Source organism: Vanellus vanellus, assembly GCF_965231255.1.
Source record: "Vanellus vanellus genome assembly, chromosome: 6".
In the NCBI taxonomy this organism is placed as follows: domain Eukaryota; kingdom Metazoa; phylum Chordata; class Aves; order Charadriiformes; family Charadriidae; genus Vanellus; species Vanellus vanellus.
Genome location: NC_138911.1, coordinates 4,895,003 through 4,920,973, shown reverse-complemented (window position 1 = coordinate 4,920,973; position 25,971 = coordinate 4,895,003). Strand labels below are relative to the sequence as shown.

General features: G+C 41.3%; 1 protein-coding gene across 1 annotated transcript in view; it reads right to left on the bottom strand.

Annotated features, from left to right (window-relative positions):
- The window catches only part of NELL1 (neural EGFL like 1), a gene marked incomplete at its 5' end in the record, with an annotated part of 294,771 nt that overhangs the window by 262,943 nt on the left and 5,857 nt on the right, over nucleotides 1–25,971 (bottom strand). The window contains one exon of the mRNA XM_082485407.1: nucleotides 6,111–6,261. Coding sequence (XP_082341533.1) covers nucleotides 6,111–6,261 — 151 coding nt within the window. The remainder of the gene's footprint in view (nucleotides 1–6,110; nucleotides 6,262–25,971) is intronic.

Below are 25,971 nucleotides of genomic sequence, written 5' to 3'. Positions count from 1 at the left end.
TTGCCAAGGAGGTCCAATCAATGTGTTTCAACAGCTGGTTATCAGCAGCATGTTAATGCTTCAGAGAGACAACAATTGTCAGCCTAGTGTACGTAAAACACCTGCTCTCAGCAGGGAGCAGCAAGATAGAAGGTAGCTCCTCAAGCAGTTAACTCCTCTTGCAGAACACTTAAATCAGTGGAAGATGTATAGAATATAACAATTCTGCCTCACTTTCCTCTTTGGCATATTTTAACCCCGACCACAGAAGCAGGTGGGCCCAATTCTATTTGCATTTGCATCTCTAAAGACCTTTTGGGAAGAAGAAAAAAAAAAAAATTTGGAAGAAACAAAGCTCACCTACTTGTTCCACGATTAAAAAAAAAAAAAAAAAAAAAAATAAAAGGTATGTAGATGCCTCACATATTTCATCTCTCATTCAGAGGGACAGAAGTAAGGCTGTATCTTTATATTCTCTGTACAGCTTTCCAGTTTAGCAATTCTACATATAAATATTAATGAAGATGTGACCTTTACCCTAAAAGAAAAAGGTTAATGGATACATTTGCAGAGTTTTTCCTTCCCTTTTTGAATCCTGGGCATCTCAGGATCCAATACGCATCTTGCGGAGAATAATCTAAAACATAGCATGGAGTAAATCCAATCTTTCAGGTTTACAACTCGGGTCAGAAGTGACTTGCACAGGTTTCTTTTCATTAATTAGGTTTCAGTGTTTAATTTAACTAGCTTCTGTGTTTGCAATCAAACATAGTATGGCCTGGTAGCCTTCCAACTGTTATTTGTGAACATACAGATTTCTGTCTACTCCTCAACAGGGTCAGAAGCTGTTCATGGTGTAACCGGGGGGGAAGTATTCAACAATGTACTAGAGAGTCCCATGCCCGTTTCCCCATCCCACCCAAAACCGACTTGCTAAGAATAAAAATCTTTCACTAGGAGCCTAACATATTTATCAGGATCTCCTTGAATATTTATAACCAATGCAGCTTGCTGTTACATAGCGAAGGGCCAAATTCTCCACTTGATAAATCATTTCACCACAGTAGTACCATTAGCTTGCAAGTTTCCAAATATCTGGTGTGGCAGAAATGTTCTGAAGTTCAGGTCCTATACATAGGTTATAAGCATAAAAACAAAGAAAAAAAAAAAAAGAAAAAAACTCAGAAAATTTAGAAAAAAAATAAAAGTTTCTAGTGCTCCCTGTAAGAAAATCTTAGAAACATCCATCTTATGACTCGGTTCCTAATTCTATCATGGTGGTATATCCCATTTTGAAACAATCTTCAGAAAGATTGAAAACACATGGATAGGAAGTTAGTACTAATAAACATGAAGCAAACAGAGAAGACAGACAGGGACACACACAAAACAGTAGAGAGGAATAAGCAGCTCAGCATTTTACAAAACAGTTTTTTATCCTGCCTCTTTAGTAACCAGTAAGAGTAACAAAAGCAACAATGACTTCTTTGGGAAGGCAAAGGGTGGGGGGGAAACAACACAGAAGACTCGCAGAGCTTGGAAAATACACATAAGGAGACCTTGAGGAAAAGGTCAATAAGGGTATTATCCCATTTCTTCTGGGTAATTCATGAGTAACGGCTCCTTTGCTTACTAGTTTAGTTTTGCATATTCTGCATTACAATGTCCAATTTCTCTGCTTTCCACAAAAATAAACCAATGGTTAAGAAGAAAATCTTTCTTTGGATGGAAATTCGTTACCGAGCAAGTAAATACCCAACAGGTTACTTTCAAAAAGTCAAAGGGAATTTTGTCTGATGAAAGATTAGAGAACCTGATCTGGAGTTATTACCGCCCACATCACGACCAGATGAGAGCTTGGTGGCCAGCTGCCGGTTATGTGTACCGTTACTGTAAAGAGTGTATTTCCTCTTACTTCCTTTCAGGTAAGTACCAGAGTCTCAGGTGATGCGTACTTGTGCTACTCATCTGATTTGAAGAGGTTTAGATTTGTACATTAGCAGAAAAATTATTTTGGACTCAATATTTCTTGATGCCTTCGGCCTACCATGCTCAGACTCAAGTAGTGGTTCAATGGTAGCTACCTCCAAAAAAATCCCCAGCAATTAAAAGGTCACTATTGAAAGTGTGGGCAGTAAATGATTTGAAAATGTTATAAACTAGTCAGTGGGGTGTTCACTCACCAAAAAACTTCTTGCCACTCATTTCCAAGTGCCTTACCCATTGTTTCCAAGCAGCAAACCCCTTAGAATGCATTTGAAGTACACAAATGCTTTCCTTTCCCACCCACAGTAATTCGTTATTTTTTACGGACAATGCACAGGAAGAGTTTATGGCTAATTTTTCTTTTTTTGGTGGGGAGGGGGGCACAATTTTCACATGGACAGGAAAAGAAAATACTGAAGAAGTCAGTTGCTTTTAAATTGTGCCCCAGAGGAGTCAGGAAATCATAGTCAGCTCCTTTGGTGAAAGCCAGTATTTCAGAGAACGCTAGCCTGGGTACCTGAACATCCTTGACAGATTTCTCCAGATACTGATCTTGGCCAGCGGTGGTAAGAAACCATCAATATACCTCCAACCCAGCACGTGAACAGCACAACGGCAGTTCTGACTCCGTCTAATTTATGGCTTTGGACCACGCAAGGCCAGAGGAGGTAAGGAGCAGGCAGACAACTTCAGATTAATCTGTATTAAATCACTGTTGAAATAAAGATTCATTATGGTTGGGATTTTAAATATCGTGATGGCCTTTTCCAAGTGTCTTGGTGGTCCGGAGAGCTAAAGGTTGTGAGCAAAAGAGCTCAGAAAAATCTTCTAGGAAGCACTGGCTAGCATAATTCTCCAAAAAAGAAAATAGTTTTTGCCTTCGGCATCCCCAAGTAATATGTTTGTCCATCGTGTATTACATTTTGTTATCTATAATTTACAAAAAAAAAATTATAATCTTCAGATTTACCACTGTATTCCAGATAATATGTGCAGACTGTGTACATAGTTATCAAACTGTTAATTAGACTTAATCTGTGATAATTAAGCTTTCCATTTTCCAAGCTGTATTTTAATACATTTGGATCACAAAAACAAAGTCTTTATCATCATTAAGCTGATTCAACAAGATAAAATATTAACAAAGATGTATTTATCATCATTGCAGTTTATATCATCATTTGATGGACAAGATTTATACTAACATCAAATCTAACTGTTGAGAAACATCCATTTAGTATAACAAAACAGCATATCCGAATTACTGACTTCAAGAAAAGTTGTATTCATCTTATTAAAATACCTTTAGTTTCAGAGTTCCACGCTATTAATGGAAAATAAAATCCTTCTAAAACGTACTAGAGAAATGAAATACAAACTAAGCATTCTATGTATTACTACCTCACGGCGACCATCTCCACTACATACATCATGCAAAACGTGCCTTTTGAAATACTTACGCTGGCATATGTAACTTTGAATATATATGTGTGTGTGTACATGTACACACACCTTTCTGTTGCCTGGAATAACACCTATTGAATCTCTGAGCAACAAAAAAAAGACATCTCTCATAAAGATACAAATTTTTGTACCAACAGCTAACAGAGTTTCTTTTATTCAGGTGTTGTCGACCTCCTGCATATTCTGAAGTCTCAAACTTTTAACTTTGCCAATTTTGGTACGCTGATAAGTTAAAAAACATTATGTCCTTAACTACAATATCTCCTACTTTGCGCATAAGGGATGAGTTCTTGGCTTTTCCATAGTCAAAGAGTAAACTAGTTAGGTAATAAATGCACCCTTATTCTTGTTCCCATGGGTCTTAATCATGCTGAAACATGATGACGTCTCTTACTATTGTCTTTGCATTGTCTATTTTCATAGACACGTGGAAGGTTGAAAAAAGTTTGCAAAAAAACTGGATGTCATCAGAATAGAACCGTGATAATTATCAAAAGCTTAGTAGGAGCAGCAATTTTTAAAAGTTTTCCCTTGTGTCAAGGACCTGCACCCATTTCAGTCCACGTGCAAAGCTAAAGACTACGGTGATCTGAGAAGTTAGAGCAACATCAAAAAAAAATTATCAGGCGGAAGTTCTGATCATAATGCAAGTAGGGTCCTCTTCAGTAGCGCCCCAAATCTTCTCTCTCTACTCCTCATCAACGTTAAGAAGTATTTGTTAAGAAGTATTTTCTTTGTATTCTAAGGGTTTGAAAGCACTATCCTTATCAAGGTCCAAGTGGCAACTTAAGAAACTAGAGAAACAAACAGTGACTTTGTTCTAAGTGATACGCAATGAGTCCAGAAAAGAAAGATAACTGCAGTAACCCATCTGACATTCGGAATGTAACAGCAGTCAACCAGTCATAGCAACACTGGACATGCCTATTTCAACACTTACATAGAACTACACAGACTGACACTACCTCCGTTACTACAAAGAACTACAAAGGTTTAAGTGAGACTAGCACCCCATTCTTCAACTATATATATTTTTAAACAGATGTCTATTAATTTGAAATACTAGAGATAACCTCACTGCCAAGAAGGACATCAGCAGCACGTTTTGTTCAATCAAGATTACTCCCGCGTAGCACATCCCTCTGCAAGCCCCTGTCTCTGCCCGTCAAGATAGAGGAGTTAAGTAGCTAAATTCAGAAGAGGCCATATCTAAAAGTCCACGTGCCTTGCATTGTGTAATCATCACTGCCTGTCTAGTTTAACCTTGGCTTTTGCCGAGTGCATGCACATGTCCCTACATGTGACAGTGTTCCTCTGTCAATGGCTCTCCTCAATGTCCTCTTTCTCAAGTTAAAAAAAAAAAAAAATCCCTTAACATGGCAAACTGTTCCGGTTAGCCATGACTTCAGAGAGCTACAATGGCCTGGAAAAGCTCAGAGGAATTAAAAAATAATGGCAAAAGGAACGATAAAGCAAGAGAAGGAAAACAGGAAGAGTTGGAGGGAGGGATCCTTGTGTAATGCAAAAAAATATTCTTATATATTGAGACAGTGGCCTGGAAAACAAAAGAAGGCATAAAGTAAAAGAAAGAGACCAATAAGAAAGTAGAGGTGACAGAAAAGTGTGATGAAAGAATAAGGAAGTATCAGAGTCCTCCCCTTAGCTATTCTTGTCCGGACATCTCTGCCCTCGCACTGGCAAAAGCCATCATTGATGATTTAGTCATAATAAAGCCACTGCCTTCTCCTTCATACACTTTCTCAACAAAAAGCAAGAAATTCAGCCAGCAGTTGTGTATCATGTACACGGTTAAAAAAGCTAAATACCAGTAGGATTTTTTTTCCTAAAAGAATTGCTGCAGAATGACTGCTATTAGATTTGAAATGGGAGCAACCAAAGAACCTCCTACTACTCATATTAAAACAGAAAGTCATTCTAGATACACAGGTTCTTCAAGTCCTAAGAAATTATGAAAAAAAAAAAAAAATAAAGGATTCAAAGTCACAAGTAGGAGACTATTTGATGCAACGCACGCTTTGAAGCATCAAAACATCATTGGCATTGTATTATGGGCCATAATACAAGGTCTGTCACTATAATAGCTAAAGACCTCTTTTCTTCCTCGTACACTGACAAAAAAAAAAAGGACACAAAAAAAAGACACACACATAAAATAAGAATATACTGTATTTATGCCAGGAAGAAAACATACGCATTACCATACGGAAGCACAAGTAGCTTAATTGCTTAATAGCTTAATTGCTGAATCTCAAAAAAGAAAACATATTATTTTAAAATGTTATAAAACACACTGAAGCAGGAAACGTGTAAGTTGTAAGTTTAACTTTTATGAAAATGCAAACTCCAAAGCGCATATGATAAACTAGTAAGGGAAATTGCATTACAAGGTTTGCAACTTCCAAAGTGCATTGCGTCAATACTACATTGGTTTTGATCTTTCTGTTTAAGTTATTTTACAGACCAGGATACATAAATAATGCATTCCTCCTGTAACAAAAAACAACTAGCAAAAAGTAGCAAATCGCAAACTACGAAGAAAGGCTTTAACTTCCATGTCAGATTGCGCATCTACCATTTCAGCACATTGTCAAAATGGACCACCGAGCGCTCAGGATCTTTTACGTTGCTACTTCTGCAAGAGAGAAACAATTTCCTCTTACCTGTGCTCTAACTCTCGGATGGACAGTATAACTCCAGAAGTCGTTGCCTTCTGTTGCAGGGTGGCCAGAAACGTGAACTCACTTTTATTCCGGAAGAGCTGTATTAACTTCTCACTCACATGGGGCGCTGCATGGATTTCTCTTTCCATATCTAAGAATTTTTTGAAAAAAAAAAAAAAAAAAAAAAAAGAGGGGGGAAAAAACAGTCTAGTAAAAATGCTAAATCAGAAAGATTGAGATTACATTTTTCATTTTCCCATCAATATTTTTCATTTTTGAGAGTCATCTACCATGCTCCACCACTGCATTTGTTCCATGAAAAAACCCAAATGCCATCTCTGTCAGCATGCCCACTTGTCACTTTGACAAGTTCACAACTGGTCAGCTACTGATTTTCTGACAGCATTTTTTATGGGATGCTGAGCCATTTGTGTCTGCTGTGAGCAGATTAAGTTGCTGTAAATAAGGTGTGCTGCAGTCAGATAAATAGGCTCCTAAATTCTGAGAAATCTCAGGCGCTGCCTCTCCCAGCACAATTCACCAAGCTCCCATTTCAGTTTTTACCACTGACTCCGTTACCACTGCTCCATCGTACATCAGAGGAAACCTGTCCTTGCACTGTGTAAGGCAGAGATGTATTATTGCTAATAATGCTATAACGGCTGTGCTTCTGCCTGAGAAATAAATACATGACACGCTTGCAATCCACTATGGTTTCAGGGATTTCTCAGTTTAAACAAGCAAAGCGTGACAGCTCATACAATATTTATTAAACTACAGTCTGACCAGGCAGATCCAGAAATACTCCAGCCTCGCTAATCCTGCTGATGTCCAAGCAGCAGCATGCCTTCTCACATTTGATCTTCCAGGATTCAAACGCGCAGTCTCCCACCGCATTCGTTTTTATCTCATCCTTTTATTCACAATATTTCACCACTACGAAAGATGATTAACGACAAAAGGGAGAAATGGCGGCATTTCACCTTCCCACCCCTTGCCATGTCTCTCACGCTGGGCCTTTGTCACACATTTGCGAGACCTGTGCCACTTGCGGTTCCTGGATGTCACAACCAATTAGAAGCCCGGTGCGCTTCCTTTCGCAAGGTTTACTTTGAAGCCAGAAATGCCAGTGCAAATTCTCAGCTGGTAGAAAACCATCTAACTCTACTGAATCCTGAGAATCCGGCCCAGCATGAATGCGGTAACACACAAAGGAGTGATGAGATTTACAATTCAGAATTTCACAGCAGGAAAAAAAACCAACGTCGTGTCATTAAATGAGGCTTTGCAGACAGAAAGAGGAGAGACTGGCTTGAAAAACAACCTGAAACTCACAAACACAACTGCTGAGGGAATGCCATGGACTGAAACCAAACTCCAAGGAAAAAGTATTCAAGCATGTTTTGTAATTGGGTGTCTCAATTTTTCCTGTGCAGCTTAAAGCCCTTCAAATGAGCATACACACTCAGAATCCATAATACGCTTGCACTCTGAAAAGCTCGCCTCTGAAAACTACAGCAAATTAGACATCAAAAATCACTAGTCATCATTTAAAAAAAAAACAAAAAACTCTTTGCTAGAGGCTCAAATTCACCTGATAAATATTGGGCGTTTTATTTAATGCCCACTTTACAGCAACAAACTATTTGTCTGTCCAATGCCGCTTTTATCATAGCAGAGGATAGTTTCAAAGAACACAAATAATTTCCACTGTCATCAGAAAGGGGAATGGAGGAAGAAACAATCCAGCAGAGAAGACCAGGTTTTGTCTTTATCTACAAGATTTCATTATCTGTATCATTATCTTCACCTAGCAGGTGTTATTACTGGTCATAAACGCTATCTAGTTTCTTTAAAAAAAGCTGATGCAGGTGACACGAAACTATGTGTCCCATACACCAGTAAGCTCTCCAATATCCAGTTTGCTATCTACACAGACAAACCATCCACTGGCACTAAGTTCCAAGGCGCAAGTAAGAATCAAGAGATGAAATGTTCAAGAGCTGACAGTTGAAGATCATCATCCTTATTTTGAAGGTTAAGAACCTTAGTATCTTAAAAATTTTATATTTTTCTTTCTTAAGGGTGTCACAATCACCAGAAATAAAATATAACTTATCAAAGCTTTCAAAAATTCTTTCACACGAAAGCATGGGCCATCCTGTCTGTGGAACACATATGGTAAAATTCCAGTTCAGCCTTGCAAAGTCCAACATTTTCTCATGAAAGGGGGACCCAGATATAAAGCCATATCCCATCACCTATCCACCAAATTTTCTATAAAAATATAGGACTCCTTGGTCAGAATCATGAATGAATAATCAATGCACTGACTACTTCAGTTAGAAATAGACTTTGAAATACTGTGCTATTCTCTACCACCTCTTCATGGGCATGAATACACCAAAACCACATGCAACACCTTATATTCGTTCTCTGTTGATTAAAATCAGTAAGATGCAAAGTTCTGAAATTCCATAATCTTGGGTTCAAATAACTAGATAACAAACAGTATTCACATATTGCTTTGCAACACTATTCTAGCATAATTTGTACAAAGGATGTTATATAACTGGGCTTTTAAAAATTAACACACTTCTAAGTATGGTGTTATTTATTTGGAGCGGGTCTACTCATTACCAGCACCCAGGAATACTCCCTCCCAGTAGAAAAAATGAACTTGCAGATGCAAAAATATGCCTACAGAAATGCTGTCCTTCGTAACTCAACCTCAGTAACTACACCAAGGGGAGTCTCCCAGCAATTCCGTGGCGAGACGGCAAATGCGACCCGTTAGCCTGCGACTGGTCTCATAAGCTGAGGAGCCCACCGAGGCTCACGAGGATCCTGGGGGCTCGCGACCTGGCATCACGGAGGTGATAAAACCTGCGGCAGTGCCCCTCCTCACACCGCACGATCGCTGGGTATGTCATCTGTTTGTGTTTTGCTCGATTTCTGCAGAAAGTACCACACAAACGAACTGGGAGTACAATCCATTTAGAATAAGAGCTTTCTATTTTCAGGTTGATTTTCACACTTCAAAAAAAAAAAAAAAAAAAAAAGAAAAATTGAGAATACATACACCCCCTCACCACAGGTGCCTGAAAGGGAAAATACTTTTTATGTTCTCTATAAAAATAACTGTCTCCTCGTAATGAAATGTTGTATTTCCTACATAATATAGAACAATATAGGTTTATACAGTAATCTTCAGTGAAACATCGCTTCATGCTTGAATGATAATGCAATCTCAGCAAAATAAATAAATAAACATAGATACGACTTTCACATGCCCTTCTATGTGATTACGTTTTCTTAATTTGAAATACTGACTGTCTGGAGGGGTTTTTTTAAACATACCAGAGTGTTTCTAAAATAAAACAAGTGAAAAACCCGAGCATGCACAGTTATTTAAAAGTACAGCAGATACAAATCATCTCAGGGCACCAAGTAAAGGCAACTTTCTACCTTCGGCAAAACAGAGAAGCGGAATGCACATCTATGCCAGAGAGAAAGCAGATTTGTTGCTTAATTCCTTTTTTTTTTTTTTAAGCCGCAGGTCCAAGGAAGAAAAGCCAAACACAAAGCAACGGTGCAGTTTGCCAGGACAGCCAAACCCATTTAGCCTCTGCCATCCCACATTTCCCTGCCCCGCACCGTCTCCCCCCTCCCCAAGGTCACCACTTTGCCTTCTCCTGGCTGCTTTGTCCCACATGAGCCCATTCAGACCCCGACCACCACAGCCCCACCAAGCCAAAAGGAGAGGAACCGGCACCCAAGGCTACATTTATTCAGGGGCTTAAGCGGCCATGGCACGAGTGGCCAGGATCTGCAGAGGAAGACCACGACACCCTGCTTAGCTACAGCAAGCTCTTACACGCTCAGCCACCTCGATGAGTCTTACCCGCAACTGCAATTACTCACCATACTCACTTTCAGCAAGTTCAGAATAAGTGTCAATTTTTTATTTTTGCATGGGTTTGTTTTCATTTCATCGTAAGACCAGTCCAGATGAATGGCAGTGCTGCTCTGGGGCCAATGGAGGGGCATTATACCTTGTGCATGTGAAATGTACAGGTATTTAAGTACACACTAACCCTAATGACAAACGGAATTCAGAAAGTACAATAACTCAGGATTACGATCAGTCCTTACAAACCTGATTTAGGTCCTGAAGTTACATCTTCCTGTGTGAAATCCACTGTTCTATGCATCACCAGCTCTGGCAACTAAAAATTAAAGAACTTTTACAAGGGCATGTAGTAATAGGACAAGGGGGAATGGCTTCAAACTGGAAGAAGGTAGATTTAGATTAGATACTAGGAAGAAATTTTTCACTCTGAGGGTGGTGAGGCACTGGCCCAGGTTGCCCCGAGAAGCTGTGGCTGCCCCATCCCTGGAGGTGTTCAAGGCCGGGTTGGACGGGGCTTGGAGCAACCTGGCCCAGTAGGAGGTGTCCCTGCCCAGGGCAGGGGGTTGGAACTCGATGATCTTCAAGGTCCCTTCCAACCCAAACCATTCTGCGATTCTATGAAAACCTCAGGCTTTTCCCAATTGTAGCCCAGAACATGAGAGGCCCCATATAAGAGAAAGGGGCAAGCTGGCTTCAGCTCCATTAAAAACAGTGTAAGAGAAGTATCCCCACACAGAAGCAGACAAAATGAGTTAGAGAAGGAAAAGAATTGTGCTAGGAAAGCAGGCAAAGTTCTTGCCAAACTTACTTTGATGACAGTGTCAACAATCTGAGGTACAATAGGAAGTACGTGACCATTTGGGCTCGAATTTTAAGCAATGAAAAATATGCAGCGGTTCATACAAGCTGAATGCCAATGCTTCTGGGAAATTGCTGTTCTTTAATAGATGCTTCCATTAGAGAAAAATACTAAAATTCAGTTCTAACTCAATTCACGTTTTCTAAAGCAACCACTATGTTTCATCGTCCCCTAGCCTCCTTGAATACCTTTGCCTTTTACTTCCTTATTTTGGTGGGAAACATACTGCAGAACACATTGCTTTATTGGTACCTTCAATCATTTTAAAGCTATTTGTTTCAACATGCTTTCAGGAGAACCTTTGCACACTCACTCTGGAAAAGCAAGTAGAGATTAACCCTGCAATAACAGAGAATCTGGATTTCAGCTACGGCAATTAAAGAATAAAACATTGCTGCATATTGGCTTTTACCTTGCTATGGGCAAAAACTGAAATCTCAGATAAATAAATACAACCAACCACAGTGCCCCATTTCAAGTCATCAGCTTTCCAAAAACAAAACCAAGAGTGGAAAGAGGATACCAAACCAGCAACTCTTAGTGGAGACAGTTTCTAAAAGTTGCTCAGGATGAAAACACACAACAGCGTCACAAAAGCCTTCTGCTCACTGAAGGCAGGCGTTTCATCAAAGCCTCTGAGTCCAAGTGGGATTCAGTGCACAGACTCCTTTCTGCACATTGGTCCCACAAATCACCTTTCGACGAACTGGTTAAAAAAAAAAAACAACCACCCAAAACACTACTGGTGACAGATGCCCACTTCTTCACGCTTCTCTAAAAGCGTACGAGTCACAAAGAGATCCAGAAGTTCACAGAAGGATGCTGACACCAACCACTGGGATCTTCTCCAGAAAGAAGTCGTTTCACTGCCAAGCAGGAGAAACGCTTCAGGTAGTTGTCCCTCCCTGCCTTGCAAGGGCAAAACGCAGTTATCTCCAGATGGCACCCATATTTTATTTTAAGCTGTGGGGAGAAAATTCTCATAAATTTCTCCTTACACGCAAACAGAAAAAAAAGACTTTGCAATATGCTCCTGTCGCAAGAATAGGCACAGAGCCATGTAGTTCTCTCAGAGCACTTTGGGTGCTCCATTCGGCTGACCCAAATTCATCCCCCATGCCTGCCACCTGCCTACGCTGCTTCCAAGCAAGGCTAAAGCACGGGTTCTAGCAAGCTGTGAGGGTACTGCCAGGGGAAAATACCCGCACGCTTACATTAAGGTCCTGAGCAGGCATCACCCTGCTCTCTGAGGCCCCCTGCAATGGCACAGTGGGGACCAGCATCACCCGTCCTACCTGCCAGCAAACCCAGTGAGAGGGGTGAAAACACCTCACCCTTCTCCTTAAGACTATGCTACCTACTAAAGAAGGCACGATGTTTTCTCATCTCTGCTGCTAGGTATTCTCACCGGTAGGAAAAGACATTGTAAATGCTTTTGCCTTGCTAGCTCCGCTCGGAGTCAGTAATAAACAGTAGGAAATCATGTTCAACAGCGCGGTTTTCTAAATTACGATTATTCATTATAAATCACTTTTTACATGTTGCTTCAAACACTGTTTCTCAAGAATAAGATCCGTCTGCAGTGAAATGCTTGGTGATTTTAATATGCAAACCTCCTACAGAGATGATGTCTCATTTTAATTATTGTTTCGGTTTAATGGGTTTTCATTAAATTAGAGGATGGAGCAATTACCAGGGTGAATAGCTAATGTTACAAAGGTAAGTTCCCATGACTATACAGCAAAAGCAGTTCTGCTAGAGAAGGTGGAAAAATAGTGTAATTCAATGTAAACTCTCCTTTTGCATGATGCAAAACTACCCTGGCAATAAGCGTTCGGATATTGCTGTCATTTTGATATACACGCTTGTAAACTAATTTACAAGCCGCTCTCTCCTCAAAAAATTAATCTAGCATTTAAAATTATATATATTTTTTTTCATTCCTTTCAGGAAGCTATTGCAAACCCAATCCTAAAACTCCAGAGCCCAGGGACAGCAGAATTTTCAGTCACTAAAGAAATCAAACAGAGACTACTTATCAAATCACAGTTTCTCCCCAACCAATAATTTAGTTGATTTAGTGGCTTAATGTCGCACTCTTCACTTCTTGAAAATTGGCCCGACTTGAGCACTAGCTAGAATGACCACACTCATGTTAATTAAGTAGTTGTCAGAGAGTTTAAGTCCTTTGTTTGCTTTATCAGCATTTCAAGCTGAACCATGGAAATTGAGTACTCTGCAACAAACAGAGCAGCAGATAGGGCGCAAGACTTGGAAACGAATACATGCCAAGAGAGAAGGTGGCCACCAACATTTCTCAAGCCCCAGCCAGCAAAAGGTGCCCTAGGTGGCAGAGAAAGCACAGTGGCAGAAAGCTGTAGCAAAGCCTACGTTGAGAAACTGCACATGGGTTTCATATCTCCAGGGCCCCTCCTTGTCTTTTCCACCCAAATGGCCAGAACGACCACGAAAAGCGCCGGCGTCCCGTCTCCAGCAGCAGGAAGATGAGCAGCAGGCCTGGGCACACGCACAGCGCAGCAGCGACTGACGCCGTCTTCAAACCATTTGGCCCTTACGGAGCAAAATCAGAACAGCGGAGGAAGCCAACCGGCTTTGTGACAAGCTTCCTGCTGAGAACAGCGGCGACCGCCTTGCCGAGGCTACACATCACCCGTTACTCAAGGCAGCCACTTTAACTTGTTCCAAATATTTTAAGCGGCTACTGAGCTCAGGCTCGCCTTCTCGAGTAGGCCCCGCTGTTCCCTCAAGGGACTCGTGCTGAAATCAAGACTATTTACAAATGGTTGATCCCTCAAATTAAATGCTTGATAGAAATGTTCCAGAAGTTATACTACCACTAAAAGCACATAATCCGCTCTTAAATCATGAGTTAATCAAATTACACGCGCTGTTAGTTAATTGGTTCGGGAGTCACCGATTATAACATCTTTTCCACTGTTTATCTGTATTAGATAAGGTATTGCATCACTGTGACTATAAAGATTGCTATTTGCAAATTTGGAAAATAATAACAACATTTTAGCAGAAAGAGCGTGGACTACATTAGCAACACCGTCGCATTTGAACAGAGCCAGTGGCAAAGTATGCAACATTGGGAAAAAGCAGTTAAGAAACGTTACCGATATGCTGTCTGTTTCGCAGGAGTACTGTCCCCTTCAGGGATCTATTTTAAGAGTATATTAAATGCTAACAACACATGAAATAATGAGCCACCCAAAAATACTGTTTCTGTTCCGGCTTCGTGCAAAAGCAAGCTAAGCATTTTTTTTCCTCCCCTTCTACAAAACATTTTCATCTATGCTCAAAGCCACAGACCCAAAAAATTAGAAGTCATTTTTAAAAAACTATAACTTATAACACACTTAGTGTGTTTGTAATTGAGAAACAAAATTTAAGCTTTTTCAATAGAGCACACAGAGAGATTGGTCCATTTCTATTTTTAAGCAATACCTAATAACTCTGATTTCTCATTTAGCCCTCTTCCTTCTTACAAGTAATAATAAATGCTGCTCATACTTCATGGCCACAGTATCAAAAATAAAGTCAAGTACTTCTGAAGTGCTTTAGGATTCCTAAGTTTAACATGAATATGACAGATATAATCAACAGTAACACATAACCTGGATTTTTCAAAGAAATTTTAAGTACTAGATCCCACTGAAGCAGGAGAGAAGCCGAATGCCTAAATTATTTTGACTCTGTTGAAAATTCCAGTCTAACTTCAGCGAGGCCACTTATAAATCAGAATTTGCCTCCCTGGTGAAAACCTGCATTCTTAAATGAGTAAATCAAAATACCAGTTTTAAATAGTTCATTGACAGGAAAGTTTCAGCAAAACAGAAACCTCTGACTCAGTTTCTTCACTTGCAGAGAGAAGTTACAATGCGTAATGTTACGTATGGCAGCTACACCGACACAAAGGTTTTAATTTCCAGTCCAGTAAAGCCTTTTATCACATGAATAATCCAACTAAAGGCAATGAAATTATCCGTAAAGTTCAAAGTAAGCATATGCTGAAGTGCTGTCTTGGTTCAAAAACTCCCAGTGACTCGACACTTTAAATAGTTTATTACTTTTAAAGTATTCAGCTCATTTATTACTAAAATCTTATGTTTTTTCTTTATTCCCTATATATGATTTGTACAAGCATTAAACAAATGTGTTTCATGAACTAATTCTCCCTTCTGTTTTCTTTCCCTCAGAAAAATCATTTCCATGTTATTGCTAAAGCAAATTAAATCCTGGGTGTCTGTTTTATTTATTAACTGCATGATAATAGCATGAGGCATAATACATTTGTCAAAGCCCTTCTCTACTGAAGTATAATTTCTGCTGTCAGCCTCTTTACGTTTATATTCAATATTCCAGTTGTCTTTGTTTCTTGGAACACAAATAAGCACACATTTATATATTCTCCCAAAATATGTATAAATTCTATTTGTGAAGCATTCCACACCCCACCCCAACAAAGAACCATAAATACAGCTAACATACTTAGTCATTCCCCACAAGTTTTCTATGAATTATTTGAGAGATTTAAGAATTCTCAAAAATGTCACAATAATAACTGCTTTATCTTTTTACACCATAATTATGATTTGGAGCATTGCTTTTCTTATTTCACCCAAGCATACCACAACTCATGAATAAAATATGACAACTTTGATAGCATCCATTGCTGCGGGTTCATCCGTAACAGCAAACGTGCTCGGGGTACTAAGCGGTCCCTTTTGCTCCACAAGCCTTTGTTTCTGAAAATACGCTTTTATTTAAATAGAACTGCCACATGTGTCCCCCTTTTGTACATTTCTTGCCGTTAGCAATAACACCAGCAATAATGTTTACTTTTTTTTTTAATGACTACATTTTGAAACAATTAGTATGGCATAAAGATAGAAAGGGAGAATATCCCATCTGAAAGCTGGTGCTCGCAAGACATCAAAAAACATTAAAAGCACTGCCAGCATCAGAGAACAAAAGGCTAATACAGAGGACCATGACTTGCCCAATTGTGGGCAACATTACTGTAAAAAAGAAACTTAATTTTGTTCTGGCTTCATAATTAATGACAATGAAGTAAACTGAAACAACTTGACTATTTCCCTTATAAGATCTCCGTACCTAACACTGCAGGGAGTCCTCCTACCAAAACTTGTCAGTAGATTCCCTTAAAAGGGAGACTTGAGATCAAGTGCAGCAAATGAGGTTTCCAAATCATCGGCATTTACCACACTGTTCTACAAATATCATGTTTTAAGGCTGTGCTGCTTCATTTTCCAAACAGCACGATGAACATCCGTAGAGACCTCCACAGAACAAGAAAAATCATGACACATGCACACAAACACCCCACTCTCCTCCCACACATCTTGGCTTTATTATTTTCCCCAGTTCCCAAGAATAGGCTTTAAAATTTCAACATTGTTATGCACAACGAGCCAAAGTGGTGAGAGAGAGAAGCAGAGGCAGGTCTGAATGCCATCTGTAGGCAGTCTTTCATCATAGAAGCAATGAGTATTTAACCTCCAAGATCCAGTTTTATACGTGTCGTGCTCTCAGAGCATCTTTGCTACCTTACAGTTTAAAAAGATGAAAAAAAAAAAAAAAAAAAAGAAAGAAAAAAGAAAGAAGGGGGGGACACAACACAGAACTAAGCTTTACAACACAAACTTTTCCGCTGTAGCAGGTGATGCCAAATGGAAAAAAAATCACTACTTCAGAGGGAGGAGTCACCCGTATGTGCAAGGGGAGGACAGACTCAGTAAAATAATCCATGCCGCTCCAGTGATCCTATACTATATTTTCCTACTTGTAGCACAGAGGACCACTGGGAAACTCAGCTGTAGCTATGTAAGAAATGTTATCCCACAAGTATGGGGGATGGGGGACAGACTGCAATGAGAGATTTTTAGGAAGCCAAAACACCAGTGCTCAGCTACAGTATTCATTGCTCCAAAACAGTGATTCACAGATCCCTGTTGTCAGAATTACAGAACCAACTTTACTCTTTTAGCAGGTATGCAACCTACATGACTACTGATTTAGATGAATGGTTTAGTGGACATCAGGTGCCAAAACCAATTTTTTGTCCGTTCTATTAAAAAGTCTAATGTTCTGCATTTTATATCATTGAATAGGCCACAAAAGGCGAGGCAATCACATGATATAATGCCATAAACCAGCACAGTATGACATGATTACTTCACACCATTTATGTGGCAAAAATGAAAAAATAAGAGGAAAAAATGTCCCCCTCGTGTCATTTATACACCCACACTGCAGGTGGCAAGATTAATCTAGAATTTGGCATAGAAGAAGGAGGTTGAGGCCTCAAGTAGCATCTAATTTTTATTCTTGATAGGTAGTTCAAGACAGCAGGGTTTTTCACCACAGGAAATGGTCCATGCCTGGCTCCTGCATTATGTCTGATTATATCTGCCTTTGTGTACTTTTAAAGGTACAAAATCTTAAAAAAAAAAAAAAAAAAACACACCACACACCAAAACCAACATTGTATGTGTTTAAATGTGTATGATAGTTATTTAGAATAACATAACACCACTTCCTTTTAAGTAAAAGACATAGCTCTGTTTACAAGTAATTGAATCAAGTAGGACGAGTGTAAATATCCTTATCAAATGGATATTAACACATTTCTACTAAAATTGTTTAGAAAATTAAGAGATCCCTCATGGGCTCAAAACTAACCATAACGGGCCACTTTGTTTCATCGCCGACAGTGAGAACCCAATTCTTCAGCGTCGCTTTTCCCTCCCTCTGCATTTCAAGCCGTTTTAACTCAGCAGTGCCGAGCAATGCTCCAATTCTGCTCTCTTTTACCCCACCATCCCTCCAGCGACCAGGACCTGCAGCAGGAGCAGGTGCGGGGACCTGCCCCGAGCTGGGGCAGGATTCTCCCCCCAGGGATACTCAGCGCTGGGCAGGGGCTTGCCTCAAGGCAGCGCAACTCCAGTACCGACTCTGCTTCCCCTCAGCTTCCCAAGGCTCTCACTAGCACACGGAGCTGCTTGACAAGATGTCATAGAACGATCTTCTTACTCCAGTTTAATACTCGTTTACTAAGTAAGAAGTTAATAAAACCTTACGTGCAGTACGATATGACCTAAGGCTATGTTTGCCAAAATCCTTTGCAAGAAAAAGACAAATTTTTGCTGTGTTTCTGTTCCGATTAAGATACAAGAAACTCAAACTGTTATTCTTACTTTTATCTAAATTGATTTACTTTCATTCTAAGGACTGAGATACTCACACGGTGTGGAAGCATGCAACACTTACTAGCGGTATCAGAAACTAATTTCTGCATCCCCCTTTCGGCCCACTGAAGAGCAGAGACCTTTTGTTTCCTTTCTGCTTATCTTCATTACAGGAATTTGTCAACAGGTTGCCAGAAGCGTTCGAGGCTTTTAGCATACTACTGAAATACTGAAGTGCTTCTCCCACTCCCCCCCCCTCCCCACTACTTACCACCGTGGCAATGAAGATAGACAAGTAGCACAATTATTGTCTCCCAGGAAAGCAAAAATAACTGCCAAGGACAGAGGCAATGTGTGCTCAGAATTCTTTCCTAATCATTATAGACATGATGGGAAACCCAAAAAAATGTCAAGTAACAGAAGGCAGCATGACAACATTCAGGATGGAGAAAAAAAAAGTAGAAATTGGTCACTGTCGTTTAATGTCACTGGATTTCTATTTCAGTCTACACTTACTTGGGGGGGTTGGGGAGGGGAAGTGGTGTTTGAAACAAGAGAACATGGAACAATAAACTCCATGAGGATTTACAAGTTATATCTTCATATCAATATGCTGGATAAATTTTACTCCTAGACAGGGTTCTAATACAATTCAAATATTAAAGAGTGAAAACAGCCAACACTGGATGGGTATATATGAGTATTTTATAAACTACTCTGGGAACTGACAAAGGTAACAGCAGTTTATGTATCTTCAAAGCCTCAGTTCAGTAATTACGTCTCAAGTGATCTTTAATTTCTTCCATTGAAGATGATTCATCTCACTCATCCCTTCCTAAACTCATTGTATTCCAATTCCAGATCATTTCTCTCTTCTGAAAAGGGTCAGTTTTGCAAAGGAAAGAAAACCACTTAGCCTAATGATTTCATTGGGAAAAAAAATACATTGTGTATACAAAACACATTAAAACATTAGCTGTAAAAAAAAAAAAAAACCAAACCCAAATAGAAATGATAAGTTAGACAGATGTTTGGGTTAAAGTCTCACAGGCAAACCTTGCTCAACCCTCCAGGGATGCACATTCCAACACCATTCCTAATTGTTCTTAATTACAGGATCACACACACTGCTTTCCAGAGGGCCCCTGTCTCAGTCAGTGCACAAAGTAAAGAACAAAGAGCAAAAAATATTTATTTAACAAACAAGGATCTGAAGTTTTGCTTTATTTTTATTATTCAAGGCTCACCTGAAATCTACCGTATTCAAATCCTTCTCTGAACACAGAACAGACCATGACCAAGTTAATTATTCCAGCACAGTATCCTAGACCTCTACGAATATTAATTCTTTTCACACCACTGTTGTTAGAGGAAAGGGCATTAGTACCTCAACTTTACAGGTGAACAACCAAAGCACAGTAAAATTAAGGTTCTAAATCACTAATAATTAAAAAAAAAAACCCACACGTTATCCAAGTTGTACCCTCTGAAAAAAACATTTGTTAAAAATTAGCACCCATCACTGATACTTTACAGCACTACCAAATCTGAACTTTCAGTGCCTTTCACTATTACGCTGCCACTACCATAAGCAAACCTTTACCCAGTCCTACCCACCTAGTCCAAGACTGCAGTCTCCAGCCTGCTTCTCCCAACTCCTGTCCATGGCTCTCCCCTTCCCACGCTCTTCATCCCTGCACCTCGCTCCCTTCCAAGTCACAGTCCTTGTATCGTCCTTGTCACAGCTTCTCTGCCCAGCCATCACCCACTTCCTTCTTGGCCTCCAGCTCCTCACCACAGATGTTTCTCTTCTCTCCTCTGAGTCTCAGATTCCTTGTCCTCCCCATCACGGTAATCTCATCTGACTGCTTCTCACCACCCACTGCCCAGCACCAGCCTCTATCACTCCCTGGCTCTCAGGGGAGCCCGATCATCCCAACTATATTATTGTCACTTTACATACCCAGTCCCTGCCCCTAAATTTCCAGTTTTATTTCCCCTTTCCTTTCCACCTTTCACAGAGGTCTGGGAAGGAAAGGGGGAAAGCATGAGAAGCACTCGAGATCCCAAAAAGAGATCAAGACCTTGCTCTCCATACTGATGGACACAGGCCTAGAAACCAGCCCCACCAGAGAAGTCACGCTTTCCTCCATCCTCTTGGGTGCAGCCAGTCCAGCCGTTGGTATCTTGTTTTAACTTTTATTTTAGCAGTCCTTTACAGAGCAGCTCTGAGAAAGGGCTGAAAGCACAGAGAGAATTCTATAGCGGTTCTCTAGGATGGTGGGCAGCTGCCACAGCTCCTAATGGCCAGGCTGGAGCTCGTAAAAGCAGGGGGACATCCCAAGGGATGAGCACAGAGGATGGGCAAGGATCCAGGTCTCTTCAAGGGAGCAGACAGGCCCTATCTGTCACGACCCCACAAACCTCTGTTGCCAGGGAAGACACACGCTGGCCTGGTGTCCACAATCTCCACGCAGCTGCAGGTGGAGACCCACCGCCATGGGGCAGCAGAGGTGCCCATTCAGAGCCAATGAGCCCTGAAAACAGATCTGCTTCAGGGGTTGGACTAGATGATCTCCAGAGGTCCCTTCCAACCCTGACCATTCTGTGATTCTGTGAAACCATCAATTCTGCTGTCCCCCGGTGAGAGGAGGCCCTCAGAAGGGAGATCTCAGTGGAAAGAGAAGGGAAACAGCCAAAATTTAGTGCCAAGGAAGCCACAACACCAGAAATGTCACCGCATGATCAGGGCAAGAGGCTGACCCACACCTCAAGTGTAGACTTTATTTTTGCTTCCACACACAAAGGCTTTTTATTTGACGACAGCTGCTTTTCCCTCACGAGGTCCCAGGAACCCCACAGGCAACATGGAGTAAAACCCTGAATTCACCCCGCCCCTGTGGCAATTGGCACCGACCTGCACCACAGGGCACGTAATGAGGGGGAAAAAAAAAAAAAACTCACTCACTTTAAAATAAATAAATAAAACTTCACAAGTTTGAGGAGCTTGTAGAGTTTCCACAAAGATACACCTGTAGGGGGTGGCGAGGTGCCGGGTGGTGCCTCTGTGAGGAGAGGGGGGAGCTGCCCCAGGCCGGACATGGCCGGTTGTGGCCGGTTCCAACCACCTCAGCTCAGGGCACCCCCTGGCCCCCGTCCAGGCTGGCAGCGCCTCAGGGAAAGCGTATTTTAAAAGGGGCAAAAAAACTCACCGGGCTGGAGGGAAGCAGCGAGCCAGCGACTGCGCGGGCACTCGGCTGCCAGCCCGGGTGGGCGGTGGGCAATGTCTGATAATAAAAATATTAAAAATAAACATTCCTTTTCTTCCTAACAGCGCAAGGGTCATCGTCTGCTTTGCCCACGGCGCATGGAGGAGCAGGGGTGCTGGAGATGTGCCCAGAGGCTCTTCACCACTGCCGTCCCGAAACCCCCCAGCCAGACGGAATATTTGGGGACCACCAGGCATGCAAAAAGTACTAGAGCCACTCTCTTTTCCTACCGCTGAAGGCGGCACGAAGATTTCGAGCCACCCATGTTGTGCCTTCCTAATTTCTCTGCTTCTGTAAGGTGTCTGCTCTGTAAAAACCATACTCCGTATACTTAATATTTGCTATAAACATCCCAGGAGGGATCCCACAGAAAGGAATGACTCTCGTTGCGTTACCTCAAGTAAAGAGGGACCGGCGGCCTGAACTCTAAAATTAAAGTTTATCTCTCCTCCTCACTGCAGACCTCCCTGCTGCCCACCCCAGGAAGGGTAATTGCAAGTTTCCTCCTTGAGCCATTATCTGCCTCCTCTCATTCCGTCCCTGGCTCTTTTCCGAGCTCCGCAGCTCGCACACCTTGCTCATTACACTGGCGTAACTCAGCTTTAACGCTCGAAGTGGATTAAAAACTCGGCCGTAGCACACAGGTCACTGAGACTCGGGTGAGAAGACGCTCACACGCTGATGAGCGAAGGCAGCCGCCTGCTCACCCGGCCTTGGAATTTCCGGAGCGCACCTCAGTGCTGAGCTGCTGCCCCACACACACAGCCAGGGCATAACGTGTCTATCCTGAAGACTGTCGTAGCAGAAGCACAGCTAACATTCCTGATATAAAGGGTATGTGCCCACTCTTAACAGCAATATCGAACCTCTTTGTGGTTGAGTCACCATCCCTGGATGCGTTTAAGAGATGCTTAGATGTGGTGTTGGGGGATATGGTGTAGGGGAGAACTTTGTAGAGTAGGGTAGATGGTTGGACTCAATGATCTCAAGGGTCCCTTCCAACCTAGACAATTCTATGATTTTCTTGGACTTTGTACCGCAAAAATTGACTTTTAGGACCTGGACTCCTAAAGCAGGATCTGGAAACACCTCTACTCTCTAAGCGAGGAATCAGCAAGGATGAAGGTGTCTAAAAGTAAAAACTAAATAAAGAAGTCAGGCTCCATAACACACAGAGAGGAAACATCAACAGAGGGATGTACCACATCTGGAAGCTCAAGCGAGTCCGGTGGGAGTCACCTCCACCCCCTCAGGACTGCAGCTTTGCTCTCTTTCTTGGCCTGAAGCAGGATGGCCCTTTTGTTTCAAGAACTCAACAAGATTCACTCTTTTCTCACAAAACCATTGCCTTTCTCTGTGCTTTAAGATACTTGTTCTTTCACCTTTCCTGTTGGAGCCGCGACTGTACAGGAAAAGAACGCAGCAGTCACCGGTACAAAGCGGGAAGAAGGAATGTGACTGGACTCTGTGCTGCAGGAAGTGCAGGCCAGGTTTTTCTCTTATAAATCCAGTGACTGTTTAATACAAGTAAAGAAATGGTCAAGGAAGAAAGGAGTACATGTAGCTAGACTTTTAACAGTAATTTGGTCGTCTAAGTTACCGAGTGCTCTACGTAGTATACATGGTAAAAAGACCACTCCTAATTTAAAGACTAAGTTGAAAAACACTGCCAGATTGCTAGGAAAGGAAACCGCAAAGCCTTAATAAACTTCTTGGGACAACTGCTTTACAAGTAAAGGCTTTAAGCTTCTGTTAGTTCAAAAGAGATGTTGAGGGAAGAATTAAAAAGAAATGGGCATAGTTGACAAGTTGTAAAAGGAATAAAATTTTACTTCCCCGACAAGAACTGAGCACAGAACAAAAGTCAGACTGGTTAAGGTAATCACATAACATAACAGCTAGGCTAAAAATTGGGCTCAGTCTACCTAGAAACAGGACGACCAGTCAAGCACCTCATCTTGCCTTATTTATAACGAGAGCCTTTCTCTGCCACTGAACTCAACATCCTGCTGAGCTTTCCACCTACAGGGTCTTGTTTTGACCTGCTTCCCTGCTATCCAAAACACAGAACAGGACCGAGCCCCACTAATTGAGCCACAGCTCAGTGGTTCTTAATGTACTACAATTTATACTGCAATCCTGTTCTAGGAATTTCAGTATCATTGTCATGTTTGTAAGATACTATTTACAGATGTCTTTCGCACAATGCTTCTAAGATGTTATCCTAGAACGTTAGGTGGATGATTAATACTTTCAATGAGTTTCTTTGAGGTAGGTGTCCCATCCACTGCCAGAACTGTTTCCTTGAATTCTTTGGAATCCTTGTTGAAGGTGAGGAGATCTGGGGCCAGACACCAGGATTCTGGGTGCCCAGTTCCCCAAGAGTACTCTAGTCAAGAGTCTCCACTCCCCCTGCTGTGTCCCTTCGTGCTAGAACCACCCATCTGCACACAAAGCCTTAAAGCCTTTGCCCCACACACACTCTTGTTCGTATAAATACAAGATAAATAATTATGACACCATAATGTTAGGCATCTTAAGAGTTAGACTGTTGGCAGAATTGCAATTGCAAGTTAAATATCTACATTTCATTTAATTCACACTGTCAGCACTCACACTGCTTTTTGGATTCCCTCATCCACATTTCACAGAGAATGGAACCGAAACACACAAATAATGGAACTGATCAATCAAAAATCTATCTGAACTCCTCTGATAACCAAAGTCCATGCCCAACAGGACCCCTGAGATGACTACACTTAATGATAGGTTTCTATGCTTTTCTGAATTAGGAAGAGTTTTGCTTGCCCAAAAGTAACACGCATCTCTCAATTGCCACTTTGCTTCTATCATGCTGTCACACAATTTGCAAAGGAGCTGAATTTGTTTCTTTGCCTGTAAAGCCGCTTCACACAGAAATCTGAGTTGCAGCTGTTACTACCAATATTATTATAAAAACAGAATACTCCACTGGCTTCACTAAGGTTGTCTCAGACTGAAATTGCTAACTCTCCAGGGAAAAGAGTCCTCCTACACTTTTTCTAGGATAAATCAAATCATGACATCACTCCCCAGAAACTTTGTAACAAACAGTATGTCACTTAGGTAAGAGGGCTAATGTCACTAATCAAAAATCTAATTAAAAATAATAGTTTCCCTTTCTTTTGAGCATGTCTTCCCATCATCCCCCTCCTTCATTTCCTCTTTTTACCTCTAAGTGCAACTGAAAGAATGCCAAGAACTTACAAAGCTTTCCATTTCAAAGAGTTTAATTCATAGAAAAAGAATCTTGCTTAGGAAAACAATCCATATTTTCACTATAGCGGTACACGTAACTGTCTGGGTTGGAGAAAAATTACCATTTCTCTGCCTCAAAGATGTTAACTTCCAGGGACACACAAAGGAACACTCTCGATATGAACAGCTCTGGTAATGCCGTTTTAGAAAATACATCTTACAAGACAGAAAACGATCCACAGGGAACCTTTGTGCAAGCTCAGAGCCCTGTTACGTCGCTGTAAGGACACTGCCAAAGGCAGCGGGCAAAACCGTCCCCCTGAAAAACATGCCAAAGAATATACTCGCAAACTCTTCTCTTTTCCTAAACTAACAAATCCTCAGCGGTGAAAGCAAACGAGTGAAGAGGTCTTCTAATGGGACTCATGTTCAGCAATCAGCCTGCCAGGTGAGGTCCTCCCCTGCCCAGAGCCAACACTGGAGCAGCGTGGCTCAGCGAGACACAGCATGCATTGACTACTCACATTCGGTAAGACCTCATCAAAGCAAAGCTTGGCTGAAGGGACCACGTCTTGGAGACTGGAACAGCTGGCCCAAGAGGATACAGTAATTTTGAAACGAAGCACTAGCTTCCAGTCTTTTCTCTCACCTGGGGGTGTCATGTTGGCTAGCTTTTTTGTGAATCTCTACAAGAAAAAGTATTACTTCTAACTTAGACATCGCAGTTGCCCATACATTGCCCTGAGTTCTGTATCAGTTTTACTGTACAGCAAGATAAAAATCAAAATTAAGTACCTCCCAGTTCCAGCCAAAGGACCTGGCGCACAGCCAAACTGTGGTTGTAAAGTAAGTCACCTCTGTTAGTAAAAGGGAATTCATACAGCTGCCGACATACTGATGACATTTAACAAATAGCAGGTATGCACAAGAAGGGAAGCAGCCAACGGAGCAGCCTCGGACTTCCGTCCTGTCTGACAGCAGCAGCAAAAGACCCCTCGCAGACCTCTCTCAGGATGGAGTTATAGACCAAAGGTCTTCAGTCTTCTCCCAGTCCAAGGGCTGATGAGCTTAACTGAAGAGAATAATTTTCCCTGGGCCATGTTCTAAGAAGTTTTAGACTAGAGGCACAGGGTTATCCCTGTGTGCATTAGCAAGAAGAATTTCTGTCATGGGAATTAAAAAAGCTTTATTTACCTAAGTACAGACTCCAAATTGCTTATTCACTTTGTATGGTGAATTTTTGTTCACTGCTTCCCATGAACAGCTATCTTCCAATTTATGTGCTCGTGTGAATTTTACAAGCTCTGCCTTTATTACACCAGTCTTCCCTAAGTTTTTAAACTACAGG